Source organism: Hemiscyllium ocellatum, chromosome 45, assembly GCF_020745735.1.
Source record: "Hemiscyllium ocellatum isolate sHemOce1 chromosome 45, sHemOce1.pat.X.cur, whole genome shotgun sequence".
NCBI classification, from domain to species: Eukaryota; Metazoa; Chordata; class Chondrichthyes; order Orectolobiformes; family Hemiscylliidae; genus Hemiscyllium; species Hemiscyllium ocellatum.
The window spans coordinates 9,109,615-9,131,246 of record NC_083445.1 but is presented as its reverse complement, the minus strand read 5'-3'; the positions used below and the strand labels follow the sequence as shown (position 1 = coordinate 9,131,246).

Sequence of the window (21,632 nt, the reverse complement as noted above, 5' to 3'; positions counted from 1 at the left end):
CTAATGGTAAGAGTGTCCACATGATGAGGACTCGGAGTGTTGGTACCCACAGCTGCAGGCTCCTGATTGGGGACTTGCACAGGTCTTGGCTCCTGGATCCTTTGGGCTCCCGCAGCTACAGAAGGATTCATTGCCTTTCGAGCACTGGTTGGAGCTGGCTGAGGTTGCCTTTGGCTCTACCCACTTGCAGCCTCCACTTGCTGGCTTCGACTCTCGGCACGTACAAATCTTCCCTTCCTCTTTTGATTTCTCGCAAGCTTCTGCAGGCTTCGGTCTCTCTTCAGGCTTCGGTTTGGCGCAAGAACTTTCTGTGGGTTTTGGCCGCTCTTCCTTGGCTTTCTCTGCTTTTAGTCTCTCACATTCAGCTTTCTTGGCCTTTTGTTTCTCCTCTTTCTCCTTCTCCTCTTGGGACTTTGGTTTCTCGCATGTGTCCGCGGCTTTCCTGGCCTTTTCCTTCTCCTCCTTTTCCTTCTCCTCCTGGGACTTGGCTCGCTCACATGTCTCTTCACCTGCCTTGGCTTTTTCTTTCTCCTCTTTTGGTTCTGGCTTTTCGCAACTTTTGTCTGCTTTCTTCTCTTCCCCAGGAGGTAGTTCACAGCTCTCTTCCTCTTTCTTGGCTTCGGCAGGAGCTTCCTCTTTCTTGGCTTCGGCAGGTGGTTCCTCTTTCTTGACTTCCTCGGGCGGTTCCTCTTTCTTGACTTCCTCGGGCGGTTCCTCTTTCTTGGCTTCCTCAGGAGGTGCCTCCTCCTTGGCTTCTGCGGGTGGTGCCTCTTCCTTGGCTTCTGCGGGTGGTGCTTCCTCTGGGGCCGGTTCAGGTGGGGCCTCTTCTGGGGCTGGTTCAGGTGGGGCCTCTTCTGGGGCTGGTTCAGGTGGGGCCTCTTCTGGGGCAGGTTCAGGTGGGGCCTCTTCTGGGGCCGGTTCAGGTGGGGCCTCTTCTGGGGCTGGTTCAGGGGGTGCCTCTTCCTCAGGTGGTGCCTCAGGTGGTGCCTCTTCTGGGGCGGGTTCCTCAGGTGGTGCCTCTTCTGGGGCTGGTTCTTCAGGTGGTGCCTCTTCTGGGGCTGGTTCTTCAGGTGGTGCCTCTTCTGGGGCGGGTTCTTCAGGTGGTGCCTCTTCTGGGGCCGGTTCTTCAGGTGGTGCCTCTTCTGGGGCCGGTTCTTCAGGTGGTGCCTCCTCGGGCTGCCCCTCTTCCGCAGGAGCTGCAGCTTGCTCGTCGTCCGCCATTTCCACAAGAGTTGGTTGGCTTACAGCTGACACAGGTCTTCATGTGTGAACATGGGCCCTGACTGCTGGCAACTTGATGGACCATTGGGGCATCACAATGAAGCTTAGGCCTTTTGTCACCTGATATACACCTTGTTCTGACTGCAGCAAGGTGGGGGGTGGGTCACAGGTGGGGGTGGGGAGGAGGGGAGGAAGACAGAGGGAGGGGTAAATTTGATGTAACTACTTCCGTGTACAGATGTCGAGGCCTGTTTTAGTAACCCTTCCTCCCACCCCAGTTCTGAGCAGCTAAAGTTCAAATCGGGGTGGGGGCATGTAGACATGCGATTGGAACCTCCCCTAAGCTCACTAGGTGATGCTTATTGCATCATGACAACATCATACACAGCTTTGTTGCTGGTTCCTTAGCAACCTTCTCTCTAGACACTGTAATTCTAGAATATAGATACAATCAATGACACTAAATCCTATATGCCTTGTTCAATCTTCTATCCTGACCTGGTCATCATCATTTTCCCTTCATTATTGATGATGGCCATTTCTTGCATCACGCTGTCACAGCTTCTAATGTGGTTCTGGTGCCTGACCACCAATTTACAAGGCTTTCCAATCTGTTGGCAAGAGTGAATTGTCCGATTACACTGTCTAGCCTTTCTACCTTGCCCTCTGGTCTTTGTAACTTGAAGGAAACAACGTCATGACTGAAGATTGCTCGTTCTCATGCATATTTCCATCAGGACATGATGGGAATGCCACATTTCCAGACATGTGATTTCAAGGGGCCCTTGAGTTGAATATGTGACTACTTTTAGGGATGTTATCATCATTCGTACATAACCACATGTCCACTCCATCTGAACTGGGCTTTGATGATTAATGCTTCAAGTCCAGAAATTTCTGCTCTTTGAATTCATGGTATTCTGAATGCATCTCATGTAGAAACCTGTCGAATTGTTTAAGGTCTTTGGAATGGGTAGGCCGTGTCTCACAGGCATACTGGGGAGTAGGAACTACCATTTGTTTTTGCAAGTTTTGTTGTAAGTTTGATGCCTCATTTTACTCAGAGTCTCTAATGTTAAAATTTGAATTGAATTAGAATTAGAGTCCCTACAGTGTGGAAACAGGCCCTTCGGCCTAACAAGTCCACACTGACCCTCCGAAGAGTAACCCACCTGGAAGAAACAAACTCAATAAAACTTTAGACGAGACCAACACATTTGGAAACAAGACAATTTATTACGGACTTGCAAGTACGGGCTGCAACTGCACAAAGCAATTGAGTGAATTAGACTTGGGTTAGTTTACAATTATACCTTTGAGCTGAGTGAGGTCACCTCTCCAGACTCCTAATTACCCAATCTCTCTTACTAGGCGATACAACTGCCCATCTTCGCTCCACCCTTGTTACTTCCCCTTCCCCACGTTGGCATCCTTCCTCCCTGTTAGTGCTGACATTCTCATTATTTTGTCGATAGTACATCAAGGTATAGTTTAACATTTTGTATCAATACTGCTGGTACATTCCATTCTCCGTACACTTCATCAATTTTGTATCACTTTTGTACAGCTCAGACATTTTAGTTATCTCAGTTTTTTTGCTGAAAACTTATTTTAAAAGAGTTAACTTGACTCCAGAATTAGTATTTAATTAGCCATAATTAAAAGTAAAGATACACTTCCCTAAGTACCTGCAGAGTTAATAGTTTTCTGCTAGACCCCTTTTCTTCATGTTTTTATACATCTGCAAAAACAACACTTCTTCTCATTTCTAACAACTCCCCCATTTCTTTCATTTTACTATTTGTTGTTTTTGCAATTTTTATTCTCTGCGCTCTTTTCACCCTAAGACATAGAGGTTCACAATCTTACCGTTTCTGCTCTCTTAAGTCTGCTTTTTTTTTCAAACTCTATGAGTAATCTATTACTCTCTCTTTCTTGTGTGTTTAATGTTGTCATGATCATCATTGAACGTTGACCTCCCAAGGACATTATCAACTTACTCATTATCCACTTTAACATGTTAAATCCTATTATTAGTCCTACTATCATTAGTAAGTGCCTAAATTAGCAAACCATTTTCCCCAACTGGTCAGTCTCCAGTCACCCCGTTCCCATCTCTCATCTTTTTGAAGTTTATTCTCAATTTATTTTATATTCTTAATCTTTTTCTTTACTATTTCTGCCTTATCTTCTACTAGGGAAGTGGCGTTGGGGATGAAGGTGCAACATTCCTTACCAATTAGTGCACAGTACCAATTTCGGCCAAGAGATGATCTAGAGCCATTCGATTTTATAAAGCTGTTAATCTTGTGGCAATCATTTCGGTCTGAGTTTCTTCCATTACATCGGAGGTATTATTAATTAATTTCTCAAGGGCAGCCGCCAGTTTATGTATCTCTCCCCCTGCCCTTGCAGTACCGTAGCTTGGGAATAATGTCCACAACAGACGATAAGAGATCTCTCGGGTCTTACGTTTTACTCCCCCTTCATTTCTCAGGTTATGTTCATGTGTTTCTAATCGGAGGTGAGGAATTATATCAGCAAGATAACAGCAGCCACTGCAGCTTTTCTTGTTTTGAGGCAATGACTCATCAACATCAAAACATGCATTTCTTCCTATACATTCAGTTATTCGAATGTATTTCTCCCCGGGAATAAATGAATAGGCCTTCCAGCCGCATACCCAATAGGTTCCATTCAATATTTGGGGTACAGTCTTGGCTGTGGCTTGGCTGGTCTAGACACAAGATGATTTTCCTAATTGGAAGGGTGCAGCATTATTCTGATTACAAAAGCAGCTGCTCCTTTCGCTGGGGTAATTATAAAGCCATCGATAATACCCTTGGTTCTTGGAGCTGGTCTAAGGAACCATCCTGCAAAGTTATATTTACCCTTTTCGTGACTCCACGTTGTGTAATTTGTGCCTGAATCAAATTGTTGCACATCACACACTTCCTTTTTGGTAAGTGGTATTACCGAGGTGGGGATTCCAGATTCACCATGGGGTGGGATCTCTGCACAGGCCCAACAATTAGTAAGTCCTTTTTGTTCAGCTTAATTTTGGCATAGTGTAGTAAAGTGATTTCTCCCATTTCCTTGAATAGTTAGTATTAGTATTGTTATAATATTATACCAATACCCACCCATTTCTAACAACTATCTCCCTTCCTGTCTATTTGTCTTATTTCTTTAGGCGTCAGGAAGAGGTGAGTCCACACAGCCCTCACAATCAATAACAATATATCAGCAAACTTTAAAAGAGTCTTTTGTCTCAATTCATTCTTTTTTTCTCAGCTTAATTTTCAGAGGATTTTCTGTAGGATGGGTGTGCCACTCTGTCACTGGGGCGTTCACAGGACCTTTGACACAAGTGTGATGGCTCCACCCTTTCTCAGCAGTCCAAACAGCTGTTTCGGTGGTTCGAAGAGTTAGGAACGGTCCCTCTCAACTTGGGTGTAGTTTGGTATCCTTCCAGGTTTTAATCAAGACCCAATCACCTGGTCATATACGGTGTACTGCAAACTCTAGTGGTGGTGTTTGTACCAATAAGCCTTTGTTCCTAAGAACAGATACTGAAGAACCAAGTGCCATAATATAATTTTTCAAAAATTTATCATTAAACTCCTTTCCCTCCTAGAGATGGTAGTCTAAACATCATTTCATAAGGGGGAAGACCTATATCGTGCCTCGGGGCAGTTCGGACACATAATAGTACAATAGGCAAACATTGGGTCCATGGTAATCGAGTCTCTATGACTAATTTAGATAATTGTTTCTTCAAAGTCTGATTCATTCGTTCCGCACGTCCGGAGGAGGGTGGGTACCAAGGGGTGTGAAATTCCCAAGAGATTTCTAATCCTGCCATTACTCCTTGTAGGATACTGGAAGTAAAATGGCTACCTTGATTTGAATCTATATTTTCCACTATTCCATACCTTGGAATAATATGTTCGAGAAGGGTTTTTTACCACTCCTTTTGAGATGGCTGAAGACATTGGGAATGCTTCTATCCACCCTGTTAAATGGTCTACTAAGACCAACAGGTATTTCTGCTTTCCCACTGGGGGTGGTTCAGTATAGTCTACTTGTATACTTTGGAAGAGTCTCACCCCTGGGTTTCTTCCTCCTTTGAGTATTTCCCTTATTTTCTTATTAATCTTTTGGCAAGTTGTACATCCTATGCATATTTGTTTTGCTAATGTATAGATTCCCTTGCCCCATATTTCCTTAACACAATGTCGCACATAGCTTGGGAGCCCTAACGACTACCTTGGAGTAAAGCAGCTAGGATGTTTCTCATAACTGGTTTACTCACCAATTCCCTCCCATCTGGAAAGATCCATTTTCCTTCAGTTGTCTTATTGGCCCCTATTTCCTGAAATTCTTTTTCTGCTTCCTCCGTGTACACGGGGTTCACGGAAGAAGAATCACCTAGGGGCGTTAGTACTTGCATTCTTGTTACTGTGTGTTTTATAGCTGCTTCTTTGGCTATTTCGTCTGCTAGCCTGTTTCCCTTTGCTTCTAATGTGTGTCCTTTCTGGTGTCTGGGTACATGGACTATAGCTATCTCCCAGGGTAATTTTAGGCTCCCCAATACTTGTCCAGTCAATTCTTCATGCACTAATTCCTTTCCTCTACTATTCATTAGTCCCTGTTATGCCATATCTTTCCAAAGACATGAGCTACCCCGTAAGCATACTTAGAATCAGTGTAAATTGTTCCATCTCGATTCTCTAAGTGTTTTAAAGCTTGGTTTAATGCATACAATTCACGAGTCTTCACAATAGCTTCCACTATTCGGTTCTCATTACCGTCCACCACTGTGTACCCATTGTATCGTTTTCCTTCCGCGACTCTTAATGACCCATCTATAAATAATCTCTCTCCTTCATGTAAAGGAATGTCTCTCAGGTCTTGCCTGATCTTAGTCTGATATTCTATAAAATCTAAACAGTCATGTTCTTGCTCTTGTTTGTCTAGAGGTTCTCCCTTCCACAAGAACATAGCTAGGTTTAAACAGGTGTCAGTTCATTCATCTTTTTCCATCAGAATGGCTTCATATTTTAAAATTCGTGAATCTGTTAACCATCTTCCTGCCTTTTGGTTTAACACAGTTCTGACTTGATGGAGTGTACTAACTACTAGTGTTCCTCCAAAAGTGAGATTCCGACTTTCTCCTACCAGTATGGCAGTCACTGCTACTGCCTGTTTACATTCAGGCCATCCTCTTGAAACTGGGTACAAAACTTTGGGCAGGAAGGCTATAGGCTGTCGATTTCCTCCTCCTTCCTGAGTTAACACTCCTAAGGCTGCTCCATCATTTACTGTTATAAAAAGGTGAAATGGTTTCTCTCGTGAGGGAAGGGCCAAAACTGGAGCTTGTATTAAACTACACTTTAACTCACGTAATTTTTCTTTTTCTTCTTCTGTTCAGTGCAATTTTTTATGTTCGGACTCATTCAATTTATAATACAGCCCCTTTGTTTTCTGAGCGTATGACTCTATCCATAGTCAGCAATAGCCCATTAATCCTAGAAACTTTCTTAATTCTCGTTTGGTTTCCGGGAGGGGCAACTCTACAATCCCTTGACTTCTGTCGGGGTTAATGCATCCAGTTCCTTTGCTAATAAGGTGTCCTAAGTATTTCACCTCTTTTTCTGCGTATTGCAATTTACTCCTAGTTACTCTTAACCCCTGATTAGATTAGATTACTTACAGTGTGGAAACAGGCCCTTCGACCCAACAAGACCACACCGACCCGCCGAAGCACAACCCACCCATACCCCTACATTTACCTCTAACCTAACACTACAGGCAATTCAGCACGGCCAATTCACCTGACCCGCACATCTTTGGACTGTGGGAGGAAACCGGAGCACCCGGAGGAAATCCACGCAGACACGGGGAGAATGTGCAAACTCCACACAGTCAGTCTGTTGTCCTAGGAAATTTAACAACCCATTGGTAGCTGAGCTTACATCATTTCTATTTTGTCCTGACACAAGTAGATCGTCTACGTATTGCAACAGTGACATTCCCCGAGGCACCTTATGTTGTTCCAGGACTTGTTCCAGGACTTGCCCAAATAAATTAGGTGATTCTGTGAATCCCTGGGGAAGTACCGTCCATCGGAATTGTTGTTTTCTGCCAGTATATGGATTTTCCCATTCAAAAGCAAATATACCACGACTCTCTAGGGCTAAAGGACAAGCCCAGAATGCATCTTCTAAATCTATCACACTAAACCAACAGTGGTTGCACGGTATTTTACTAAAAAGGGTATATGGATTAGGCACCACTGGATGGTGTGTCTGAACCAGTCGGTTTACTGATCTGAGATCTCGTACTAGTCGGTAAGTCCCATCTGGCTTCCATGGCTGGTGGTGAGAAGGGCTCTGCCTGTGAGATCCTTTATGCACGCCTGTACTCTCAGCCGCACCGCACGCTGCCCTCGAAGCTGCTGCGGGGGGAACAAGACTGTCACACACCTCCTTCTGGAATGTGCCTACGCAGAAGAAGTCTGGAGAGAAATGCAGTGGTGTTTGTCGAGGTTCGTCCCGAGCAGTGCCATGACGAGGGACTCCGTGCTCTACGGCCTATCCCCTGCGATGCACACCGAGACGAACATCAACTGTGCCTGGAGGATCATCAACTCGGTGAAGGACGCTCTCTGGGCGGTCCGAAACCTGTTGATCTTCCAGCTGAAGGAGTTGACCCCGACTGAGTGTTGCAGACTGGCACATTCCAAGGTCCAGGACTACGTGTTGAGGGACGTGCTGAAGCTTGGGGCAGCTGCCGCCAAGGCGTGGTGGGGAAAGACCACTGTGTAACATCTGCCTGCCTAAGAAGAACAGGGGGCCCATGCAGTCATTTGGGCTCTGCTGACGCCTCAGCTAAAAATGTAATCGTACAGACCTGTAAATAGGAATGATTACTCGGTTATCAGTATGCAAAGAAATGGAATGTTTACATATGTATGGCATGTCCAAGTGTACAGATCATCAAAGTATTTTGAATGCAGTATATTTTTGAAATAAAAAAAAATCTGGCTTCCGAACTGGTAGTATTGAAGTATTAAAGGGTGACATACATGGTTCCAATAACCCTTCTTTTATTAGGGAGTTTATAAATGGTTGTAGACCCTTGTGTCCCTCTAATGAAACTGGATATTGTTTAAGTCTTACTGTTTTATTTTCTTGTGACAGCGTAATTACAATGGGATTAATGTTTAAATAACCTGTGTTCCCAGTTCTTGCCCACACATTAGGATTTATCTGCTCTTCGTCACTGGTCGTTAATCTATTCATCATTACAGCTACCGAATTGTTCTCCACTCTGATCTTTAAATTTAGTAAAATTATCAAATCTCTACCTAAAAGGTTGCTTCCAACATCAGGGATATATAATAATTGTCCCGATATTTCTTCGTTATTTACTTTTATTAAAGTTGGTTCGAAAACGGGCACTCGGAATTCTTCCCCTTTTCTTCCAGAAATCTTGAGACTTTTGTAAGTTAACTTAACACCACCAGGTCTAAAGCTTAGGGATGATCGGACTGCTCCCGTATCCACTAGAAATACTGTTTCCTCTTCCTTAGGCCCCACCTTTAAATTTATCAAGGGTTCCCGGTGGGTTTCAGGAAGAAGGAATCCCTGACTTCCCTATTCTTCATCAAAACTCATCAACGAAACTGTTTCTTTTTGTCGCATTAGCTTTGGATAATCTTTCTTAAAATGTCCTGTTACTCCGCAGTAATAACATCCTGCTGATTAACTTTTTTTATAATCTGTTGTCTTTCCTTGTAGCTTTCTGATTCTATCTTTCTCTTCGCAACTTCCTCGACTGCTGCAACCATTATTTTAGCTTTCTGTTTCTGTTTCTCATCTTCTCTTTTTACATATACTTTCTGTGCTTCATGTGACAATTCCTCCATCTGTCTCACACTCCATCCATCTAATTTCTGTAACCTCTTTTGTATGTCTGGCCATGATTTGGTTACGAACTGGACCTTCAAAAGTCCCTGAGCTACCGGATCATTAAGATTCATTCCTGAATATTTTCTAGTGACTTCTTTTAGCCTTTGCAAGAAAGCTGACGGGGCTTCAGCTTTGTCTCGTCTTACTTCAAAAGCTTTCGTAAAATTCTGGGATCTAGGCGCCACCTTTCTGATTCCTAAAATAACCACCTCTCGAAAGTCCCTCATTTCTCCTTTATCATGTTCATCCATACCCTTCCATCGTGGGTCTATATTGGGGAATTTGTTTTCAGCTGGTATTACTCCCTCGCCCACAGGGTGTCTCTTTTCCCATTTCCTAAGCGCAGCTCTTCTCATCATACCCCTTTCTTCCCCTGAAAATAGTGTCCCCATAATACTCATCAGTTCACCCCATGTATACAAATTCGGCCCCAGGAATTGATCCAACTGTTCTGCCAATCCTATTGGATCTTCAATCAAACTTTTCATTTCTCTTTTAAAAGACCTAACTTCACTGCTGGTCAGCGGTGCATTAACATATCCGATTTCTCCATGACCAACGGGTACTTCTCTAAGGGGATATATTTGTGCCGATGCCCCGTCTATGTCTCCCTCTTCCCTTCTTTATACTGCTGATCTCGGTCTAATCGGACTCAAGGGAAGATCTTTTTTAGGTTCTTGTACCAGAGGGGGGTCTGTGGGAGAGGGAAACGACGGGCCATTATCATCATTGTTATATGGGGGAGGGGGTAAACTTGACAAAGGATCCCAGTGGGAATCCTTTGTTTCCTCATTGCCTTCTTCCGTTTTTGACTTTTTCAGAATTAAAATTTTCGGGCTCCCTATCCAACAGGCGGTGTAGTCAGATTCTTTGCAGGAGCACTTATGTTTCCTATTTACATATATATTTAAATCTTGACATAACCAATGCTCGTCTGACCCATATTTAGGCCAAAATACATTTGGGGCTTTAATGCTTTCCTTAGTCCACTCAAAACAACAACATTTTATCATTTTTTTGTGTCTTTTTCTTGCGTCCGAGGATTATATTTCCAATCTCTTAGCATTTTTCCTAAAGGACTGTCCATTGGGATATAGTCTTCGGATGTCTTTCTCATGTCTCTTTCTACATCTAAATTACTATTCTTATTTCCCATTTTAATACTCGGCCGTTTTCTTTATATAATTTCAATTAACGTCTCTGAAGGTCAGTGTTACCTTCTTTCACACCCACTTCAGGGTCCTAATCTCCCATGGGGGTTTCCCCTCTTAATAACCAGTCTAAGGCTGGGTGATCGAATCAGCTAGACACCTTACTTGTTAGATTAATCTAGCCAATTAAAGATCTTTATTCTCTATTTTTTTAAGTTGCCAATTCCCCCGTACTTGTCGTACGGAACCGACCACCAAGGTAATACTTAAAGGTCAATTTTCATACCTTGGTCTGTGCACAAAAGTTACCTGGTCAAATGCGCGCCCTGTCCCGTGGCAATACCAGACAGCAAAAACCGTTATCAATCTAGGTCACCCAAATTTACCTTTACCCGGGTCTTACAAGAGTAACCCGACCGAACCACCACGTCTTAGTGCCCTTTGCACCGCGGCGAAACAGCAAGTAATGCTGCAAATCCCGGCCGTCTGCGAATGCCAACCAACCCACCACGTTTCAGCGCACCTAGAACCACAGCGAAACAGCAAGTACTGCTGCAAATCCCGGCCGCCTGCGAATGCGGGTCTTAAGTCCATAAGAGTTACCCGACCAACCCGCTGTGTGTCAGTGCACCGTGCTCGTGGCAAAGACTGACAACAAAACAAAACTCGCTGTCTACCCCGGTCGCCCAGATAATACTTATTTAAGACCTTTTTCTTACCCGGGTCTTGTGCACAAGAGTTACCCGACTGAACCTGCCGGGTCGCGTCTGCCCATCTTGTTTCCAGGGTCTCTCAGTCCAGATCTCACTCGCCTGAGCTGCTGTGGCAATGGGGGAAAGTAGAGACCGCCGAAATCGGCGGGGTGCACCTTCTCCAATTTTTCCAAAGTTGCTGAGCGACTGGAGCTTGGGATCCCGGACGAGCCCCCAAATCTGTAAGAAACAAACTCAATAAAATTTTAGACGAGACCAACACATCTGGAAACAAGACAATTTATTATGGACTTGCAAGTACGGTCTGCAACTGCACAAAGCAATTGAGCGAATTAGACTTGGGTTAGTTTACAATTATACCTTTGAGCTGAGTGAGGTCACCTCTCCAGACTCCTAATTACCCAATCTCTCTTACTAGGCGATACAACTGCCCATCTTCGCTCCACCCTTGTTACTTCCCCTTCCCCATGTTGGCATCCTTCCTCCCTGTTAGTGCTGACATTCTCATTATTTTGTCGATAGTACATCAAGGTATAGTTTAACATTTTGTATCAATACTGCTGGTACATTCCATTCTCCGTACACTTCATCAATTTTGTATCACTTTTGTACAGCTCAGGCATTTTAGTTATCTCAGTTTTTTTTGCTGAAAACTTATTTTAAAAGAGTTAACTTGTCTTCAGAATTAATATTTAATTAACCATAATCAAAAGTAAAGATACACTCCCCTAAGTACCTGCAGAGTTAATAGTTTTCTGCTAGACCCCTTTTCTTCATGTTTTTATATATCTGCAAAAACAACGCTTTTCATTTCTAACACACCCAGACCCATTCCCCTACCCTATATTTTGCCTAACGCACCTAAACCTACATTTCCCTGAACACTATGGGCAACTTAGCATGGCCACCTAACCTGCACATCTTTGGATTGTGGGAGGAAACCGGAGCACCCAGAGGAAACCCACGCAGACAGGGGGAGAATGTGCAAACACCACGTAGACAGTCATCCGAGGTGGGTCCCTGGCGCCGTGCGGCAGCACTGCTAACCACTGTGCCGCCGTGCCACCGACGAACTCACAGTGGCAATTCTAATGCTGTCTCTCCAGAGATTTCTGGCTGCTGCTTCTGTGATAGGCAAAGCTATCTACAGCCTTCAGGGTTGTCTCATTGATAGTTAGAGTGGGTACGGCATAGTCAGAATTTGTTGGTGATTGATGAAGCACCTCTCCATTCCTGAGGCTGATGGTCAGCGCAGTCTTCAACTTTGACACTAATTCTATGGTCCTCTGAAGTGAGAAGGGCAGAGTCCTCAGTAAAGAGATCTTCTCATGTTATTCTGTAATATATACTTTAGATATATCCATATATTTGTGCATAAAATAGGGAAGATTGAGGGGAATGATGTAATAGAGGAGTTGGAAATCCTGCAGCATTTTGAAACAGTAAATAAGGAAAAGCTCTTTCCAGTAGCAGAAGGGCCAGTGAGTCTAATTCTCACAGATTTAAGGTTATTCATAAAAGAACAAGACGCAAAATCAGAATTTTGTGTAAGGCAGTGAGCTGTACTTAATTGCAAAGTACTGTCTCAAAGAGCTGGTAGCAGTTTTAGTTGTGAGTTTCTGGGGAGAATTCGATAAAAGAATGAAAAGGGGGAAAATTTTACAGACCAATGAGTTAAGAGCAGAGTAACTGATTGGATAGTTGTTCAGGTATGATGGGCTGAATGCCCACCTGTTCTGTATCAATCTCTGATTCTATGTCTTGCAGCTATATAGGTGCACTTTAATTCTATTTAGGAATATATTGCATTGGTTTCATCACTCAGTGTTTGCAATATTGTCACACAAAATATGGAAACTAAGAGTTAACTGGAATCCTTTATGAAGCCTCAGTAAGAATACTAAGTAAGAATACTCAGTAAGAATACTGCTGAATCAGGCTACATGCTGTAGGAAAATAAAGACTGTAGAAAGGGCATAAAGTAGACAAATGAGGATGCTGTCTAGGAGAAGGAAAGGAAACTACTAAAAATAGTTTGAAAAATTGAGGCTTTTTCCACTAGATGGTATGTCATAGAGTCATACAACAGAAGCAGTCATACAACGGCCCAACCAGTCCATGCTGACCATAATCCCAAACTAAACCAGTCCCACCTGCCTGAACTAGTCTCATATCCCTCCAAACCTTTCCTGTTCACGTACTTATCCAAATGTCTTTTCAATGTTAAAATTGTACTTGCATTCACCACTTCTTCTGGAAGTTCACTGCACTCATGAATCACTCTGTGTGTAAAAAGATTGCTCCTACGATGGAAATGAAATGGCAGATATGAAGAAAAGATGGAACAGAATGTTTCCAGTTGTCGCAAGTTGTAAAGAGAGGAAGCCATAGAATCCCTATAGTGTGGAAACAAGCCATTCGGTCCAACAAGTTCACACCAACCCTCCAAAGAGCAACCCACCCAGACCCATTCCCCTACCTAATGCACCTAACCCACACATCCCTGAACACTATGGGCAATTTAGCATGGCCAATCCGCCTAACCTGCACATTTTTGGACTGTGGGAGGAAACCAGAGCACCCGGAGGAAACCAACGCGGACACAGGGAGAACATGCAAACTTCACACAGATGCTCTGCACTCACCACACACACACACACACACACACACACACACACACACTCTCATACTCACAACCCCCAACCCAGACAGACACACATGCACAGACAGCCAAAGACCCACATGCCCACTTGCAGAGTTACATTGTACTTTGCTCAAAAACCACATACATAATTGTAGAACTCTGAGCTGAAAAACTGCTTGAATTTATGTAAAACTCCGTTATCTCACTTTTTAGATTAGAATCAATCTAAACATCATGGCATAGACAGAGAACATGGGGGGCTAATACCTTCAACATATTGTCTAACTATCACCATTGTTAACAGCTAACTTGAGAATGCAACATTTTAAAAAAAGGTTTTGTGATTTACTATCATTGTGAAACTATCACTGTATTCTAACAGATGAAATGCTTAACAGACAATCAATCTTTCAATGTATCACACTGTAAATTGTTGCTATAGATTCTGTGTTAGGATTGAGCCCTCCACTATCACCTGATGAAGGAGCATTGCTCCGAAAGCTAGTGTGCTCCCAATTGAACCTGTTGGACTATAACCTGGTGTTGTGTGATTTTTAACTTTGTACACTCCAGTCCAACCTTGGCATCTCCAAATCATTCACACAGACAGTCACTCAAGGCTGGAATCGAACCCGGGTCCCTGGTGCTGTGAGGCAGCAGTGCTAACCACTGAGCCAATGTGCCACCCGGAAACATTAGATTAAATAAATTAGATTTAAAACAAAAGACAGAAGAAAATACACACGGAGTTGGAGGATTAATTTCCCAGTCAGCCACAGCAGCAAATGCATGATCGCTTTCCTGTAAGGGTCATCCTAAAGACTTGAGCAACGAAAAACCCCAAGCTAACACTGTACTGAGACAGCACTGTCAGAGGTGCTGCCATTCAAATGATTAAATTGAGGTTTTACCTTCTCAAGTGGACATACAAGATCCTGCAGACACTCTTTCATAGAAGAGTTATCATGGATTATCTGGTCATTGACAAATTGTTGTTTGACAGACCTTGTCGTGCACAAATTGGTTGTTGCATCTCCTGCATTACAACATGCTCCAAGACATGTTTGATTTGGTTTGATTTATTGTTGTCCCGTGTTCCTAAGTGCAGTGTAAAGGTTTGCCAAGAGTACAGGCAGATCATAGCAAACAAGGACATACAGATTATCGGGTACTTAGGCAGAGCAAGGCACACAAGATATATAAAGCAAGATCAGCATTAGCCAGATTATTTGAAAATAGACACACAATGTGGATGTGAAAGGCACTCACAAAGAAATGCAGATCTTTCTTTCTGTTGAGACTTTCTTCAACACTTGAGGCAGACGGGGGTGGTAGAGAGATGTGGGAAAAGGATGGATAAATGTAATTAGAGTTGCTCACTCAAATGGAAGTATGGGCTATCCCCTGGTTTATCTTCTATTTTCTAGCCCTACAACCTCTCGATAAGACTGCATTGTTAGAATGAACTGCCTGTGCACCTCTAGCTTCATTGCTATACTGGCCACACCTTCTGCCAACTGAACCCTAAGATTTAAAATGCCTAAATCTCTCCACATCTTGGAGACCTGTCTCTCAACAGCCACTTGAATGTATTTCATGCCTTTAATGAAAAAAATCCACCCTTGGCATAAACATTATGATTAAAAATTGGACGCTGGGCTGCGGAGAACAGTATGAAGGCAGATGCCTGAAAGCTTGGTCAAAGATGTAGGCTTTAAAAGAGAAAAGAGGGAGAGAAGAAATTAAACAAATGGAGGAAATTCTAGAACTTACAGCATGGCCAGTGAAGACATAGCTGTCAATGATGAAACAGCTAAAATTGGAGATGTCTGAATTTGAGGAGCGCTGATCTCACAGAAAGCGGTGGTGTTGGAGGAGATTGCAGACATTGGAAGATGTGGGGCCATGGAGAACAAGTATGGAAGTTTTAAAATTCAAAGGATTGCTTCACCAGGAAAGGTGAACAGTCCTCCCTTTCAGATCCTACTTCGAGTCATGGAGATGTACAGCACGGAAACAGACCCTTCCATCCAACCCGTTCATGCTGACCAGATATCCCAACCCAATCTAGTCCCACCTGCCAACACCCAGCCCAAACCCTTCCTATTCATATACCCATCCAGATGCCTTTTAAATGTTGCAATTGTACCAGCCTCCACCACTTCCTCTGGTAGCTCATTCCATACATGTACCATGCTCTGTGTAAGAAAAGTTGCCCCTTAGGTCTCTTTTGTATCTTTCCCCTCTCACTCTAAACCTATGCCCTCTAGTTTTGGACTCCTCCAACCCAGGGAAAAGACCCTATCCATGCTCCTCATGATTTTATAAACCTTTGTAAGGTCACCCCTCAGCCTCAGATGCTCCAGGGAAAACAGCCCCAGCCTATTCAGCCTCTGCCTATAACTCAAATCCTCTAATCCTGGCAACATCCTTGTAAATTTTTTCTGAACCCTTTCAAGTTTCACAAAATCCTTTTGCATGAAATATTCCAAATGTGGCCTAACCAATGTCCTGTACAGCCGCAACATGACCTCCCAACTCCTGTACTCAATGATCTGACCAATAAAGGAAAGCATACCAAATGCCTTCTTCACTATCCTATCTACCTGCGACTCCACTTTCAAGGAGCTATGAACCTGCATTCCGAGGTCTCTTTGTTCAGCAACACTCCCTAGGACCTTACCATTAAGTGTATAAGTCCTGCTAAGATTTCCTTTCCCAAAATGCAGCACCTTGTACAGTATTTATCTGAATTAAACTCCACCTGCCACTCTTCAGCCCATTGGCCCATCTGATCAAGATCCCTTTGTGATCTGAGGTAACTTTCTTCGCTGTCCACTACAGCTCCAGTTTTGGTGTCATCTGCAAACTTACTAATTATATCTCTTATGCTCACATCCAAATCATTTATATAAATGATGAAAAGTAGTGGACCCAGCACCGATCCTTGTGGCACTCCACTGGTCACAGGCCTCCAGTCTGAAAAACAACCCTCCAACCCCAGCCTCGGTCTTCTACCTTTCAGCCAGTTCTGTATCCAAATGGCAAGTTGTCTCTGTATTCCATGAGATCTAACCTTGCTAACCATGGGGAACTTTGTCGAACGCCTTACTGAAGTCCATATAAATTATGTTTACTGCTCTGTCTTCATCAATCCTCTTTGTTACTGCTTCAAAAAACTCAATCAAGTTTGTGAGGCATGATTTCCCATGCACAAAGCCATGTTGACTATCCCTAATCAGTCCTTGCCTTTCCAAATACATGTATACCCTGTCCCCCAGGATTCCCTCCAACAACTTGCCCACCACCGATATCAGGCTCACTGGTCTATGGTTCCCAGGCTTGTCCTTCCCACCTTTCTTCAACAGTGGCACCATGTTAGCCAACCTCCAATCTTCAGGAACCTCACCTGTGACCATCAATGATACAAGTATCTCAGCAAGAGGCCCAGCAATCACTTCCCTAGCTTCCTGCAGAGTTCTAGGGTACACCCGATCAGATCCTGGGGATTTATCCACTTTTACGTATTTCAAGACATCCAGGACTTCCTCCTTTGTAATATGGACATTTTTCAAGAAGTCACCATATATTTCCCTACATTCTGTATCTTCCATATCCTTTCCAACTTAAACTAGCAACCTCCTAGTCGCTTGTCCTAACACTTCCCTCAGTGTCAATGTTTGTCTGAGTTACACTGTGATACATCTTGGAATGTTTTACAGTGCTGAAGGTGCAATATTGTTACATATATGTCTATGGTCTCTTATTGTTGAAGTTCACAGGGAAAAATGACCATTTGAATGAGGTACGGGCAGGCAACTGATGACAGTGGAACCTATGTATTTCCACTAAGGTGCAATAGCTTGAAGAGATGGAATAACAGACTTTGCACAGTAAATATCAAATCTTGTAAGTGCCACTTGGAGGTGTTTTCACTGGTCTCCTACTCTGTCACTGGCAGGTCAGTGATTTATTGAGAATAAGTTGTCAATTCCTGTTGCAGTAGCAATGTAAATTATTCATAAGCCTGAAACACAATATCGTACCTCTAGGTTAATTTCTATAGATGATTATTCCATCATGCTCCATCTCGTTCACACTTAAGCTTCTCCATCTAAACATTTTTTTTGTTTGGAACCCACAGGAGAGGGGGAACAAAGATCAGGATGAAAGTGATCGTCTGTCCCATGCACCTTGATAAACGTTTTAAACCTTTACGTGATTTCTCTGTTCTTTTTGCTCAGCTCATTCCCTGCCAGCTGCTCCTGGGCTATTGATCTTGGCAAACTTCACGTTACTTTGGTGCCACTGTCTCCCACCTGTTCGTCTCTTAACCATCCTCACTCTCGGAGTGGTGGGCATACAGTCATGGACTGCAGCAGTTCAAGAAGGCACCTCACCCCCACCTTCTCAACGGGCAACTAGGGACAGGCCAATAAATGCTGGTGACTTCCACGAGTGAATAAACAAAAAAATTCTGAACAAGCTGAGCATTTATCGCCCTCCCTCTCTACACCTGAAAGACTCTCAGTGAGCCACTTTTTTGAAATGCTGTGCTCCACCTACTAAGGATGCTCCTATGATGCTGTTCAGTAGCGAGTTGCAGGATTTTGGAATAAAGGAACAGCCAAGTGAAGGTGGTGAATCAGTTGGATGGGAACTTGGAGAAGATCACATTCCCCATGAACCTGTTGGCATTTTGGTTGGTGGAGATTGTGGGTTTGGACAGCATTCGAGAAGAAACTCTGCTGTGGACAGCACACACTGCAGCGACATTGCGCCAACAATGGAGGAATTGGATGATACTCAAATATGACAGCAGCAAGTCAAGAAACCCCATCAAGATGCAGCTTCTATTAGAACCTTTCTTTAGGACATTGGCATTTTTCTTTCAATGTAATTTAAGGCACTGCCTCATGAGGACATTCCCATTTAATAATAATACAGATAGGGGGACCAGCACTGAAATAGAAACTGCTAGAAATCCAACTTCTATTGGTCTTATCAAAGGGACTTCTATAACATCCATTTCATTTTATACAGTTTTTTTGTAATTCCAGGAATCTGGATAGAATGTCTTTGGGGATGTTATGATGTTGCATGTTATACAATTGTAAAATCTTTTGGTACAGGAGGGGCCCACTGTCCTGTCTCTGAGAAAGCACTGAGTCCCATTTCATCACTATTTCCACATAACACTGAAACTTTTCAATAATGTATGCAATTCTCTGTAAAAATAGTATTGAATCTGCCTCCATCAGCCTTCAAGCAACACATACCAGATCCTAACAACTCATAACTCTTATGAACCACTTCTATGATTAATATATTTCTGAGAACTCATGTTGCACCTTGTTAAAATTGGTTTATTTGAAAGACAGTGAATGTATGGATTTTTTTTATAAGGTCACTACAAAAGTATTTTGAACTTTAAAAAGTTTCTTTAAAAAAACCTACATGAAGTGATATGTCTCAATTAACCTGCTTGAACTTTATGGAAGTCACATGTCTGAGCTTATGGCTGTCAAGAGTTGTGGTGACATGATATTGTTCAGAGTTCAGTTGGTGTGTAGACTGCTGAGTGATGTGACCCAACCCATCCTATCTATTTTGTAGAATCTCGTGAGAATCCAGAGTGAGAACTGAGAGAAATCAGAAGGCAAATCTATTGATAACTGGTTGAAAACTGCAACCCGTGACTACTTGCTGTCCGAACAGAGTAACCAGTTGCAATCTGAGTGGCTACTACTTCTAACCATGTGCCTGAATGTATCAGGAGACCTCGCCCACCTCCGTTCCCGAGAAGCTTCTGGAGGGTCTCAACTCATTTTGTCTTTGGTTCTCTCGCTAAATCTGCAGTCACTTGTTGCTGACCATTCTGAAAGTAGAACTATTCCCTTAAAAATCTTAATAATTTAAAACCCTACCACTAATTACACTTTGCTTTGCCTTAGCTGAACAATCCCAGATCCTATAGACTCTCCATGCAAGTGGAGTGTCTCATTCCCAGGAATTCAGAAATGACTGCTTAAAGTTGCAATCATTAGATGCTGGATAAAGAGCAGCTTTTGGTTTGCTTCATATGTCCTCTTCCTGCTAACCTTCACGATGTACTCGACTTTGAGCTGTTAGCTCTAATTCTGGCTTCTTAATGATAAATGAGGTAGACACTTGGGAGTTGGATTTCTAAAAAAAGGTCAAATTATTTTCTCTTCTGGTGAAGAAATCTAGGATTGGAGCCCCACAGACATGAAAATTGATTCTTTTCTGGGGTTAATCACTTGGCTTTAAAACCAACTTCGCATCAATAGCTTATGTCTATTCATTTCGAGGACTGGAGCCAAGGAGTAAGCTCTCTCTCTCACTCACACACACACACACACACACACACACACACACACACACACACACACACACACACACACACACACACACACCCCGACAGACACATAGACATACACACCATACACACACACACACGCACACATACCCCATACACACACACACCGACAGACACAGACACACACACCCCATATACACACACACACACACACACACACAGACAGCATACACATACAGACACCCCATACGAACACACACAGACACACACATACACACACACACACACACACACACACACAAAACTGTCTCCTGTTTCATTCATACACACACAGATTTGTGAATCAACGCAAAGACCAACTGTTTAAAGTGAGTGAAGGCCGATGATAGGGCAGTCTACTTTTGCTGGCGGGTGAGTCCAGAGCAAGGAAAGTATAACCCGAAAGTTACAGCGAGTCACACAGGTGGGATGGGGTGGGGTGGGGTGGAGTGGGGTGATATGTCAGGAAGTAGGAGCAAACCTGAACTGAACACAAAAACTGCCGGAGATCACAACTGGTCAGGCTGCATCCATGAAGACAAAGCAAGCTAGCGTTTCGAATCTGGATGGCTCTTCATCAGAGCTGAAGTGAAGTGTGGAGGGGGCAGTATTTATAGAAGAGTGAGCTGGGGAGGGGTGGTGGTGGGATGTTGGAGTTCTTTCCAGTCTGGCAGTTAGACACACCATTGTACTGCTATTCCCACATTCTGATCATTTAATTTGATTTATCAACATCCTTTCTCCCCCATCACTCCAAAGCCACCCCCACCCTCACTGTTGCATAAATGTTGCTCCCTCCACACTTCACTTCAGCTCTGACAAACAGGCATCTAGATGCGAAATGTGAACTTGCTCTCTCTCCATTGATCCTGCCTGACCCATTGTGACCTCCAGCAGTTTTTGTTTTCAGACATATTGAGAAGTCTTTCATCACCCAAAGAACAATGGAAAGGTAGAACTCAAGACCCCTGCTGAAGAGAAGGAAGATTCAGACAGAGTGCATTGAGGAACTGGTAACACACTGAAACCCTCCGAATGAGACAATGTATATATGAAACATCCTAAATTTTGCAATTAAGACTGTGACAGCTCAGATTGCAACACACCTACTGGAAGAAACGTATTTTATTTGTATTTTCCATAATGTCCAATATGGAAAGCACTTCAAGATTTTAAAAAATTTAACCTATTTTTCTAATCAACCCGTTCAGAAATGTAATGATACACCTCTGGAGCAGGTGGGACTTGAACCTGGGCCTCGCAGTCCAAGGATAGGGACACTACACTGTGGCACAAGAGGGCCCCATAATTTTTTAAAATTTAATCCATTTTTCTAATCAACCTGTTCACAGGCGTCAATACATTCCTGCAAAGTAGGTGTGGCTTCAACCCAGGCCACCTGGTGCAGGGGTAAAGACACTACCACTGTGTGGGCCGAATGGACATCACTTTTCTTTCGAAAAAATACTTCCCCAAATAACTGCTGAGGCTGAAGATCAATTTCAGATTGAGATCCAACAGACCATAAGACAAAGGAGCAGAAGATGG

At 43.3% G+C, this 21,632-nt stretch overlaps 1 protein-coding gene across 1 annotated transcript; it reads right to left on the bottom strand.

Moving 5' to 3' along the window:
- LOC132835860 (fibrous sheath CABYR-binding protein-like) lies at nt 1-1,221 on the bottom strand. Its single transcript, XM_060854956.1, has one exon. The coding sequence runs from the start codon at nt 1,219-1,221 to the stop codon at nt 1-3; it is 1,221 nt and encodes a 406-aa protein (XP_060710939.1).
- Nucleotides 1,222-21,632: the final 20,411 nt, after the last annotated feature.